This window comes from Papilio xuthus, unplaced genomic scaffold (genome assembly GCF_000836235.2).
Source record: "Papilio xuthus unplaced genomic scaffold, Pxut_1.1 DF827789.1, whole genome shotgun sequence".
Classification (NCBI taxonomy): domain Eukaryota; kingdom Metazoa; phylum Arthropoda; class Insecta; order Lepidoptera; family Papilionidae; genus Papilio; species Papilio xuthus.
Window position 1 is genome coordinate 380,016 of NW_013530860.1, and position 14,208 is coordinate 394,223.

Genomic DNA, 14,208 nt, shown 5'->3' on the forward strand with positions numbered 1-14,208 from the left:
AGAGAGATAAGTTGAAATATGACAATTTATTAATTAGATGAGTAGATCCCCCACTAAACCTTATCGTCAAATATACGATACCCAATTTATGATGTAATAAGGGGTAAACAAAATTTTATGTTCCAATACTACACAAGCAATTTGGTTTTACCTGCATATATCCATAATTTATATGTCCAAAATGTACATTTATTTTCGAAAGTACGATTAGGCAAATTGAACAGATACTTCAATAATTACTATGAAAGAAAGTCCACTAAAAGTTAGGTTAAGTATAGGTATTCAAAATGATTTTTAAAAAAGGTTGACATTACATTAATTATGTTTTCGATTAGACGTTTTTTTTTAATTTTATTCTTATTATTCGTGTTTAAGTTTGCAAATATATATTTATTTATTTTTGAAAGTGGACGTAGCTTTTAGAAAATTTTATAGATGAGATACAGACAGACATATACAGATTTTTTTTAATAAATGCTGATGATATCATGTGAATACTATCTTTGAATAAAGCATTTATGTTTTGCTTCTGGTGGATACCAAACGGAGCTACGATGGGATAAAATAAAACATACAAAATATTTTACAAAAATGACAATAATTATTGACGAAGAGGTAAGTTTTTTTGCTTTTGCCACATCACAGCGGTACCCAGTCTCACATCATTCAAAAATAGATTAAAATCAGTGCTTGTCGAGAGGGCTCTGTATACATACGAAGATTTTTTTCAATGAATATTTTTTTTTGTAAATCGCTCTTATTGTAGTATTGTTTTGTTTTGACTTTTTAAATGTCTTATTAGAACACATATGAAGATACCTAAGGATATGTCTTTTCATTACCACCACGAGTTTGGTTTGCATAGAGAGCGTCGGTGGCTCAGTGGTCAAGCACTTGACTTGCAATCTGCAGGTCCTGGGTTCGAATCCAGCCATGTACCAATGTGTTTTTCGATTTACATATGTACATTTATCCGACGTTCTTACGGTGAAGGAAAACATCGTGATGCAACCTGCACATATCTGAGAAGAAATTCAAAGATATGATTGAAGTCAACCAACCCGCACTTGTCCAGCGTGGTTGTCTATGGCCTAATCACCCTTAACTTAGGGTAGGCTCCGAGCCCCTCGGTGGGGACGTATAGTGAGCTGATGATGAGTTAAGACCAAATCTTTAATTATTTTAACTTTAATCCTTAAACGTACAATAAAGGTATTTATATCTTTCTAAAGGCGGAAAAAGAATTGCGAACGTTTAAGGAGAAATGCACAAGATGTCTCCGTGGTCCCAATTTACTGAAGACTTTGGTTGTTGTTGGCTGCATTATAATAGTGGTGCAACAGGTGAGAAGACTAATAAAGAATACAGTCTTTCTCCTTCCCATCTTGCCCTTTTAGAACAGCGTGGGAAGGGGAAGAGGAGTACAATTTGCCTACAAGCACACTCATCACGCGTAACGCGGAAATACTTCGTTTAATAAGTGTTATTTCAAAAGATTTTTAAGTATAGTATAGAGTCATCAATTTTACAGTTATTTTTTGTATGTTTTAGATAACTGAATGCATAAACAAGCTGGTGATTAATATACCAGTGGTGACTTATACGCATTTCGATTTCAACAAGTCTATCTTGTATCCTAGCATCACATTTTGCAGAGAGCCTGCTTATAAGTACGACAAGCTACTGGTAAGTATGAAGATAAAAAGTAAATTGAAATAAAACATACAATATTACTGTCTCTTCCCTCCACATATATATGTTATATCTTTTCTCTCTATCTAGTAACGAAATGGGCTTACATCACGCTAATTTAAAATACTTATTAATATTATAAATGCGCATGTTAGATGGATGGATGGATGTTTGTTTGAATGTATCTACACAACGGCTGAACGGATCTCGATCAAATTTGGAATACATATAGAATATATTCTGGAAGGACATATAGGTTACTAATTATGTTTATTTTAATTTAGCGTGGACGAATTCACGGGCGACAGCTAGTACTTATGTAAAAATATTCCGTCATACGTGTTAATTTATTTAAAGTATACTATTTTTAATACAATGGCAGTGAGATTTCTTGTTGAGAAATTGTATTGGATTGTTTCTAGGACTACGGTTTATACTCCCATCCTCGATTCACGTCAACTTGGATGCAATTCAACTTCTCTGTCAACCTCGAACACCTTTGGGATGAGATCACGTACAATGAAGGAGAATTCTTCGTCCAGTACGGCCTTGACGGATTAGCGGAAAGTATGGAAATAAATGTCCGTTATTTTTCAAAATTCGAATTTATCATATTTTTAAATTTCGAACGGATAGAACGCTATCTCTATCTATAAACGTAAATAAGAAAAAGAGAGAATTATTACAAAAGTTGGGGATTCTGATTGTGACACATTCTTTATGAATGAAAATAAAATAATTAACTTCCCGATCTTCTTTAAGCATCAATCGTTAAATAAACATAAAAATCAAACGATTGCGCAATAAAACTAAATCAAAGGATTTGCGTTAAAAATTTACGAGTCGTGAATATGTCTAATGAAATTATACTTTAAAAGAAAATGCATCTCTTTCTATTGATAACATACTTACTAATGTATGTATGGAGTTAAATTTAGTAAAGTTATAGAGGGTTTCTGAACCCAAAATCCAGGAGTAACGTTATTTGTTATACAAAGTTCTAGCTGTCTTAGAAATCGACGATTAACAGATTAGGCTTACAATAAGGACTATGATTATTTTTATATCGTTTTCTATTTCCAGCTTATCAATATTAAAAATAACCACCAGATCCTTTAATTATCACAGACGTAGAAGTAACCTCAACTCTGGGATTTATGACGGGGCGCTGCTTCACACTGTCTCCCAAAGTGCAGCTGCGACAGGCGTCTAAGGCCACGGGGTATTCCATCACTCTCCAACATCGAGACCTGGATATTGCCACCAGCACCGGCATCTGTCCTCCAGGGTACCACGTCTACGTACACTATACCCGTGAGCCATTCACTGGTCAGTACCAACGAGCATAATAAAGATACATAGATATTAACCAGTATTGTGGCAAGATTTCTTTTTTGAAGAAAAGCAAAAAACAAAGTTAAAAAAAAACTAAGTTAAATATTATTTTATAGTGATCGTATATTTTAATTAAGTTGTATGTATGGTAAACTATACAAAATGAACATAAGTGTTAATAAAAATAATTAACTTAACTACATCAGGAGCGCTGTTCGATAGTATTAAACTTTAAAAATTTAGACGAAATCAGAATCTATGTTCTTTTGTGTTGATTAAAAACCATGACCATAGCAACTTTTACTTCTACTATATCGAGTCGTAACCCTCTTCCTTATAACACGGTACTCTTGTGATGCATAAAAACGCACTTACCATATAACCGGGGACACATTAACAGTGTTATAGAGGGACTTCTTTTTCTGAAAATTACCTATAGAATAACACAGGAGTTAAATTTACTTTTATACCTCCTCCTATGTCACATCCAGAAGTAGAAGTATACAACGGCGGATTAGTGGATTACCTGTACATCAACGCGGGTGAAGCGGTCGACGCCAAGCTGACTGTGGATGAGTACGTCAAATTGCCCAAAGATGATGATCCTTGCACGTATTTAAGCAATTATAGTGCTAATTATGTAAGTTATAGATTTAAAATTATTATTCACTACCTGCCCGCGACTCCGTGCTATGTTCTACATCTGTGCCAAATTTCAGCGAGATCAATGCAGCCGTTCTAGCATGATCCATGATACCTTCAAAGGAACATCCATCCATCCATCCATCCATTCGTCATCATCAGCTCACTATACGTCCCCACCGAGGGGCTCGGAGCCTACCCTAAGTTAAGGGTGATTAGGCCATAGTCAACCACGCTGGCCAAGTGCGGGTTGACTTCACACATATCTTTGAATTTCTTCTCAGATATATGTAGGTTGCATCACGATGTTTTCCTTTACCGTAAGAACGTCGGATAAATGTACATATGTAAATCGGAAATCGAAAAACACATTGGTACATGGCGGGATTCGAACCCAGGACCTGCAGATTGCAAGTCAAGTGCTTGACCACTGAGCCACCGACGCTCCTATCCATCCATTCAAACGTTCGCATTTATATTATTTTTAAGATATATTTTGAAAAGATGAAGTAGTTAAAAAGTACCGTAATTTGAGAGTTTGTAACTATAAACCGTTATAATATGTGATTAGCCAAGGTTTAAGTAAAAATTCTATAAAATATTCTTAATTCTTCTGTTAGTGTACAACGCAGTTCGTATGGAGCCATGTAGAGACCGTTGTTGGATGTTCTGGACCATGGATGAGGAGTAGCCTACCTCGCTGCAGCAACTACACCGCCATGAGGAACCTTATCAGAGCTTACATCAAGTAAAACTTGCCAATGCTTTCAAAATCTTACCAAAACTAACTTATCAAATCTTTAATTCTATTTTTTTTCCTTTTTGCAACAGCATTTATTAATTTCTTACTAAAAGATGGGTTAAGTAGGTAGGGACAACAAAAGTAACGTCTGAGAGATTTATACGAATTACCGGCCAAGACGAACCTAATTGGCCGACCATACATAGAGTGGGATAAAGACAAAGATGAAGAGAGAGATGATAATAATGATGGTATTTCGTTATTCTTTCTGGATACTTCCTTCTATAATATACCTTTATTTTCTAGCACGTACAAAGACCACGATTGCGAAGCTTGTCCTAGATTCTGCAGGTCTTATCTGTACAACGCATTCGTGACAGACAGACAGAGTTTCTACGTGTGGGATGTTTCTAATAAATTGTGGAGCTTGAAGAGTGGTTACACTCCATTACAGTCACAGGTATAAAGTAACCTACTAATACATCTTTGTTTTGATACTAATTAAAGTCAGCAAGAGGCCATCTAATTTCGATAAGTAGCGAAGCAACCGCTAAACATCATCTCCAACTAGTTCTGTCTTAAATGGACAGAGGAGAGGACATAAAGAGGATACTTCCTTTCCATGCATCCTCTCATCCGGAAAGTCCACTTCCACTTCCCATCCTTTCCTTATAAGAAAAAGGTGGGAAGGGAAAGAGGACTAAATTAGGCCTCCGGGACGCACACTCATCAGACGAAACGCGGAATTTCTTCCATTTCACGCCTGTTTTCTGTGTGGAGGTGGTATTTCACCGGGCGAACCTGGCCAATTCGTGCAAAGATGTTAAAGCGGGTTCTACCACTCTTAAAAACCTTTAAATCATTTTCTTTCAGCTGTATATTCACTTCAACAGTATGATGGTGTCAGTGTACGAGGAGAGACATAACTATGATTGGAACATTTTCCTGTCGGACCTCGGCGGGAATATTGTGAGTACTACTCGTGTACTATAACAAACGATATCTTGATGAATAACATCAGAGGTTACGTGTCAACTAGGAGCATTGTTCATTGGTTTGCTCGTAACTTCCTGCCTCGCACAGCAGCGTTGGTTTGGGATGGTCTGTCCTCGGGGGTATTTCCAAACCGCTTCTTAGGGTCCTTCAAGAAGCGAGCGTATCACCATCTCAAAGGCCGGCAACGTGTCTGCGGTTCCTCTGGTATTGCTGATGTCCATGGGTGTTGAACACCTCGGTGTTCCCGCTGCTCGTTTGCCCCCTTCTGTTATAAAAAAAAAGTCGTAAATTATCCTTTTTAAACGCGACAATGGAAACCTACGCTTAAATCGTGTAATTTCATACACCTGACGTAGCTGGTGTTCGGTAATTCATGCAGACGGTAAATATTTCGATGGTTACCATTGATTGCAAATATTCTGGCGAACAGCCAAACCTCACAGCGAAGTTTTAAGGTTTATGAATAGCTTCTTTTAAGGTTATGCACGTCAAATATCTTACTAATATTATACGAGTAAATGCCAAAGTTTGGACGGATGTTTATTTTTAATAACAGACAATTATTCAAAGACATTAGCATTGCAATGCAATGCAATCGCAAGCACTTGGCCTAGTGTGGTTGACAATGGCCTTGTCACCCCTGATTAGGTAGGCTCAAAGCCCCTCAATGGGGACGTATGAACTGATGATGATGATGGATATTTGTTATCTTGTAACACCAGAATATCTGAACTGATCTGAATAAAATTTTCATCAGATATTAATTACGTTCTGCCATAATGCCTTAGCTTTTATGAATTTAATTTTTAATATTCTTTGAATTAGACAACCATCAGATAAATCTAACCAGAGAAACTTCTTCACATTTTTATACCTGTCAATCAATCTCGTTTGCGTCAAACTTTGGCAAGAAGTAATAAAATTTCTTATATTTGGTCATGCAGTACCACTTCCGTTCTGATATTGTTCCAATTTATTGTCAGAAATAGACATGTCTTGATTTAATACGAAGTTAGGAACAAATAATTTAAACTTTAAAACACGATTTTTTTATAATATCTAGAATTGGTTGTTATATTTTAGTTTTATTTTAGAAAATTATAAATTAGTAAACTGGATCTAAAGTGGTCCGTAGCATTTTTGGCTAAATCCATCTATGACCATCTTTGCACATAAAAACGATAAATAAATCTGGGCTATATCTATTTATTCTATCTATATAACACTCATAAGTTCAGTATTTATGTGCTAAAATTATAATAAATGAAGTTCTTTTTTTAAAGAACATATAATTATATACCAATTTGTCTTTGCCGTAGTAACTACATAAATGATAACATTAACCTTAAAGTTTAAAATTATCAGGGATTCCTCCTTGGTCTTTCCGTCATCAGTCTCATGTCGATCCTCGGCAGTATCTGGTTCGAGATCATCAGACCTTTCATCATCAGGAAGAAGATCAAGAAAGATATATTAAGTGTGACCAGCTCCACTCCCACTACTGATGTGGCGGTTATCTACAATAATTCAATTGAGAAGTATTTTGATTGTAAGAAATAATTTTTATTATAAAAAACGTGAAATTCATATGTGATGAATATATTTTATGAAGCAATTTTACTGTTTTTTATTTAATTGGTAATTTAAGCAAGTATTCTGAGTATCGAAGAATACTTATTTCAATATTTCGACGATCTCTTACTTTAATTTTCTCTCATTGACTGGAGTTTACTTTAACAGTGGTAGACGTCAGCAACATTAGTTGAAAGAATAGGCTGTCTTGCTCGGTTCAATACCGAAGCAATTCCGAAATTCGTCTGTTGAGTATGCGTGCCGGAGGTCTAATTTTACTCTTCTTTTCCTTCTCACCCTTTTCTTATAAGGAACGCATGGGACGGGGAAACATTCTGTGTACCTTCTCCTCCGATTACAGGTAGGCAACGCATCTGCAATTGGGGATGTCTATGAGCAGCGATTGCTTCACCATTTCAGTTAATTCATGTAACAATTCGCTTGTTTGCCATCTTAAAATATATAAAAATTACGATATGACTTGGTAAGGATATAAACACTTTAAATTCCTAAACATATTAACGATAGATCTTCGATCTCGTGTAGATTTTCAGCGCACTCATTGACGTAAGCTGACGGCATTACAATAAATCTGTAACAAGACTTATGCGTGTAACACACAGACGCGAAAGCGAAGCTAATAATATGAAACTGCCATGAATTGTGTTCGTGCCAGCGAACTGTTTAATCTTACTGAGAGACACCGAATTGTGAAGCAAACTCTGCGTTAAATCATCGCGTTTAGATGAAAGCTTCGCTTCGCTTCTGGATCGCTTTCACGGCTGTGTACAAAAGGCTTTGTCTAAAGCGATGCGAAGTTCGGAATGTATTATCGTTTGGATACGTTGAATGCTCCGAAATACGTCATACATCCTCTTCCTGTTTGAATTTATTTAGTTAATTGAATTAAATGCAGGTGTGCATTTTTATAAATAGACGTTTTAACGATCGTAAGAGTTTTTACCTAGACTCACATAACTAGAAAAAAAAATTGTCGTTTTACATCTTTTATTCTCCATGCAAAAATTGTTACAAAAATATGAAATTATCCGTTCCACTAACAAACAATTTAAAATTATCTAATATTATAAATGCGAATTTTTAGAGTAGAGTTTGTTCGTTATCTCTAGAACGGTCGGACGGATTTCGATGTGATTTGACATACATATAGAACATAGTCTTGAAGAACATATAGGCCACTAAATTTTAATTCCGCGAGGACGGAGACGCGGGCACCAGCTAGTTATTTAATATTTCAACAATTCAGTTACAGTGGTAATCTTGATTTACGTCCAAGGTATTCATAAAATCGTACTAACAAACTTCTTGTGCTATAAAAATCTTAAATAGAAATATGTAGGTTATTAGTAAACGTAAGCCCAGCCAATCTAAATATAGTAAAGGGCCGACAAGGAAGCGAGGCCGCGTCATTTCACAAACTATATTTTTACAGTCGCAAGTGAATCAGACTATGCTATTTACAGTAGGAACTATCCATGTAGATGTGTGTCAACGTTTCTTGTTTGTAAAGTAGGTTTCCACTGTCCATATGTACAGAAACTTATTTTTATATAGTTATTTCAGCTTTATTATTATATTTTCAAAGCGTCAATAGCCTTATGGTTAAGGTTACGGATTTCCGACCACGAGGTCGGGGGTTCGAATCCCGCCATTCGACTATTGTCGTAAACCATATCCTAGCACAAGCCTAGAGCTTAGTTGGAATGGTTAAAGAAATATTAGTAAATTTACAAAAAAATCTGCTAATATTTTTCACAAAAAAAAAAATAAAAAAAAATATCAAAGAGAATGAAAGGGATAGGAATATGTTTTATATAACGTATTGGGAGGAAAAACAAAGATTTTTTGCTTTGCAAGAAAAGTAGATGACAACTGTTGTGCTATTTCATTCATTGTTTGAAGAATTATGAAGATTAATGAATTTACGAAAAAAATTAAAAAAAAAATCTGATTCAAAAGAAACTTGTCGGTTTCTTGTTCAAAACAAGTTATACCTAAATAAAAAAGCCAGATTAGTTAATTAAGTAATAAAAATAGGTTGTCACTTAATTAAAGTTTTTCCTAATAGTAGCTTTAAGTTGCTACGTAAGCTACGGGAACAGCGTAGCATTTTGCGCGTAGCATGTATCTTTTGAAATATTTTGACCGCTCTACCATTTGTAGTACGTAACGTATAAAAGTGTTGATTTATAATTAATTAACGTTAGTTAATTTATCAATTAAGTATACTGACAGTTGGTTTACATGTCTTGAAGTATGTTCAACTAAAAATACCCACTAATTAGAACAAAACTACTTAGTTTTAAATTATTAAGTGGGTTTCTAAAACCAAAATTTCCATTTAACACATCTTTGTATTGTCAAAAGACAGGAATGACGATATGTTTTAAAGATTTCGGTCTCAGAAACCCACGGTAAGTTCTTTATTCGCGTAGTTCTATCATCTAATGATAGAAGTAGTTTATTCCAAATTGTATCACAAGTATATAGAGATAGAGTTCAATTTTGTCAAATGTACCGATATTTTTGCGCACCTTGACTGCTTCGTTACTTATGACGCTGTGGCTGCTACGATATTTATGAGCATCTTGCATGTACTCATATATTTGACGCTGTGTATGTACCGATGTATTTGAGCAGGGTGAATGTATCTATTATTTTGAGGACTTTTGTTGTACCGATATAATTGATTACTTTTGCTGTACCTATATATTTGCATATCTTGTCTGTTACGATCTATATGACGCTGACTGTACTGTACGTAATCCGACTGACCTATGTATCTTTGCAAGGTGTAATCTTTGTTTGTATTGCAGAATTGGCATTTCATTGTAGTTACGTCTTATTTGTAAAAGCGTTGAATTTAATATTCACAATTTCCAGATATGTTAAATATGGTACGCATTTATACAAAAATAGCTGTCGCCAGTGACTATGTCCGCACAGATTTAAAAATAAACGTAATAATTAGCCTATTTGTTCTTACAGACTATGTTCTATATGTTTATGTAAATAAAAATCCGTTGACACGTTGCGAAGATACTTTCAAGTAAACATCCATCCATCATTCTAAACAATCGCATTCATAATATAAGATAACCAATGAACTATGAACTGTTAGGAAGAAAATCCGACACTGTGCCGGTGCATAGTGTGCAGTACAAGTACTGGCGCAACACTAGCCTTATTAAAATGTCAACGTGTACGTCCCCTCACCGTCGCTTAGCAACGGGCCGCGTCCGCGAAATAATACCAGTACCACTCATCCTGATGAATGCCTAGTCGGTGCCACCACCGTACGATTATACGTGACTATTTAGCCGTGTTTATATATCAGTTTAGTATAATGTCTTACGAAAGTTTGAATAATTTAGTCACTGATTATTCTGACACTTTACTTGGTAACGAAAGCACGCCATTCACTCTAAATGGTTCAAACTAATAATGTCTAAACGAACATACTTTTTAATCCCCTTCAATTTAAATTAATGTCAATTATGGTGACAAGACAACAGGTGGGGTGCTATTTAAAGTCTGTGCCAAAAGCTGGAGCGACTCCAGATGGTCTGTAGTCACCTGTACATAACGCTGAGTCATCGGTACATTATATACTAATTGAGTACACAAGTTGTCTTTTATAACAAAATAAATAGAGTGTGACTGGCCATTGGATTATAATTTTAAACTGATTTAAAAAAGATGGAGGTACTCATTGTATGTATTTGTGTAGTCTGCCTCGGTGTTTAGAGGGTTACTCTGTAGTTAACCATGTCCTAGCTTCCAGCTTATCTGGAATTGTAAAAACAAACGTGTTTAAAAAAAATCCGAAATGTTGTAATTTTTCTTATAAATTGAAGATAGATAGATAAAATAGATAAAGCCTTTATTCACTGACAATTATTAAACTTAATATTACAATGTTGGCAAACTTATTTTCTAGTAATTAACCTATGTTAAATGTATGTGTAATCGATTGCCCAGCATCCCGTTGCGTGTCAGGTTGTCCCTTGACATAGGCCACCCTTAGTCTCTTCCACACCTCTCTATCGCGCGCTAATGTTCGCCATCCCTTGGGTAAGTCGTAAATTGAAACTAATATTTAAATATATGTTTGTCTATGGAAAATAAAATTATTATTACTTTAATTATAGGCCATATTACAAACTTATCCGCCCTAAGTCCATTGTAATTGGATCTAATGGTAAATCCGTCTCTGTCTTTTTTTCGTTTTTTAATCTTTTCATCCTGTGATATTATTTACTTAAATATATGATAATTTTAGTACTTAAAAGTATAATTTAAAACATAATTAATGTGGTCGTAAATATTATTTAGTTATAGCACGTCATCGTTTGTCAAGTCGAGTGCCAATCTAGATAACTAACGAGTCTACGAGACTATGATAAAAGATAAAAAAAATATTCCTTTGAAATTCTAAAATGTATTCAATATACTCTTTATCGTAAGAAGGGTTACATTTTAAATTTGTTGAAGTTTGTCCGGTGAGATTTTATACAGAGTTAGTGACAATCATTTATTTTTAAATACTAGCAGTCGCCCGCGGTTTCGTCCGCGCTGAATTAACAAAAAACTTAATTACTAGCTTATGTTCTCTTTTAGACTATGTTATACATCTATTCCAAATTTCATCAAGATCCATGCAGCCGTTCTGAAGATATCTTAGTAAGAAAGTTTATGATATTAGTTTGTTTTTTATGGAATTAAGATGTTTCTAGAAAACTCTTAATTCAACCTTTGCTTTAACATTTCGTTCTTTTCAGTTTTAAACATTTGACATAACACTCTGACATTTTAATAAATTCATTCGAAAAGGTGTTGTTGATTTAACACCGAATAATATACGACTAAGAAAAAATTGCTAATCAAAATTCAATTCTATACCATAACCAATAAATACAAATTACCTTGCAGCTGTAAACGAAACATATGCAATTGAAATTGAACTTTAAAACTAAGAGAACAAGATTAAATTTCTTTTGTTTATATGTTATAGTACGTAAGAATAGATTTGGCAGAGACGGTCGCGGGGTGTAGATTAGGTTTCTTCTAGCCAGTACTGGCTGACTCATTAGTTTAAACGGCCAGTTAACGAGACACGTCTCAGATTAACTGTAGACTTACCTGGCTTCTGAAAACAATATATCTGTATAAAACATATCGTTTTCCTTGTCATTATCTTTGACAAAACAGAGATAACAATATTTCATTAATAGCAAGTGAGAGAAGCAGGGAAATAATTAGGTTATGAATGAATCGATTCACAATACAATAGGAAACACAATTTGTGTAACTTAAATATATTTGAATTCGTGAAAAGAAAGAATTCAGTTTAATATTTAATCCTTTTTAACAAATTCCAAATATTATGTCAATTACATTTTATCATTCTAAAATCATTCTTATGTGTATAATCATAAAACACAAAATAAAACTTAAATTTTGTTATACAGATCTTAGGAATTTTACCTACTCTCCCCTAAATTTACTAAAATTCCTATCTTTTTTTGTACCGGGAGGGGGGGGGGATCTTCGTAAGATACCCTGCCTTTTCGGGGAAAAAACAGAGTTATGTGAGATTCTTACTCACTAAAACCCCCTCTGTGGCCAACCTCAAGTGCGACTGCGAGGGTTCAAAGGGGAAAATTCCTATGTACGCCAAATTCCAATTCTATTAAAAAAGTACATCAATAGCCAGCAAGATAAGGCCTTCAAAATATTTATCAAATAGATTATTTGCTGTTTCTGTAATAAATACGTAATGTTACTTGACAGAGTAATCTTATGAGTCAGAGAAAGAACTGTCTTACAGCGGACATTACGCAAATGTCCCGCGATGCATCCGCTATTGTATTTATCGTCAAGGAATCTCGACCCACATAACAGTAGCGATCTTTGTGGCGCTAAATATAATACAGCTGAAATAGCCGGCGGCCGGGCGACCGATATAGACCAAGACTTCTCATGTCGATTGTCGTCAACGGCGCTAATTTTTTTTTAAAACGACATATAATATCCTAAAAAAAATAATTGAATTTATATCTTTTGGTAGCTGTTGCAACCAACATTTACATCGTCCTAACAAGGAAATAATTATTAACTTTTTTCTATTGAGTTTTACCTTCTGAATAATTGCAAAAAATATTATTGCAATGTAGGTTTAAAATGCTAACAATTCAAGCAACTAACGGCAACTTAATATAATTCTAGAACTAGATATTAGTGGTAGAGACCGAAATAAAATCTGTTGTCTAAAAGGCCGAATAGATATGTAAAATGGACCGTACGATACGATTTCCAGAATCCCTCTCTGCCCTCTTAGAATTTTACAAATGAAACTTAAGTATACTTAATAATATACAATTCATAACATAAGTTTAAGCATTAATGTATTTTAATTATAAATAACATTTAAGTAAAATTGTTTTTTAAAATATCTCCTATTAATATGTTTGTTTCAAATCAGAATTAAATCAAATAAAGTGAAATAAAAGTCGAAAATCATAAAATTTCACACAAAATACGTCAATAAAACTAATGGAATACAATCAATATATTCATGATTTATATGAGATTAAAAAACAATTAACATATATCGAACATAAAGATAATAAAGTGTGTTTAAGATCAATACATCGTACTGTGACTCGTGAAAATCCAAACGTTTTCCAACTGCACGACTTTTATTCTACCAGAACTAAAATAGACCGGGTAACACATCACAAAGTTAACAATCGAGAATTCTTGGCAACGGTCGGTTAACGACGAATTTTTGCCCAATGTCCAATACGGCGCTTCGAACCTATACATTTCAAATAGGTAACAAGAATAAATCTAGATTTTCTAGAATCTAATGTAGTACCAGAGGAATATTCCTACTATAATATATAGTATCTCATCGTGTTTTATGCAATAGCTTAATATTCTTTCTTGTTAGTAGCTATCTTAGGCCTACAAAGTTCGATGGCCTTCATCATTTACCCCTGAACTATACCCCCAAAACATAATAGACATCCAAGTATACCCCCTATGAAAATTCGAACTTCTTTTGTAGCTTTGTACAACCACGCCGACAATAATTATTAAGGAGTCTAACACACAGGGGGTAAATTTGTGGGGGTAATAGAACATCGAACTCGTTCATTATCTGTCATATTGTAGCCTCTTTGACAGTTCTGTCAATTGGCTTA

At 34.4% G+C, this 14,208-nt stretch overlaps 1 protein-coding gene across 1 annotated transcript; it reads left to right on the plus strand.

Moving 5' to 3' along the window:
• Positions 1 to 591: 591 nt before the first annotated feature.
• Positions 592 to 6,967, plus strand: ppk17 (amiloride-sensitive sodium channel pickpocket 17). Its single transcript, XM_013308761.1, has 10 exons — positions 592 to 615; positions 1,233 to 1,343; positions 1,552 to 1,686; positions 2,115 to 2,259; positions 2,821 to 3,021; positions 3,519 to 3,667; positions 4,290 to 4,417; positions 4,718 to 4,871; positions 5,285 to 5,380; positions 6,773 to 6,967. The coding sequence occupies exons 1-10, from the start codon at positions 592 to 594 to the stop codon at positions 6,965 to 6,967; spliced, it is 1,338 nt and encodes a 445-aa protein (XP_013164215.1).
• The last annotated feature ends 7,241 nt before the right edge of the window (positions 6,968 to 14,208 follow it).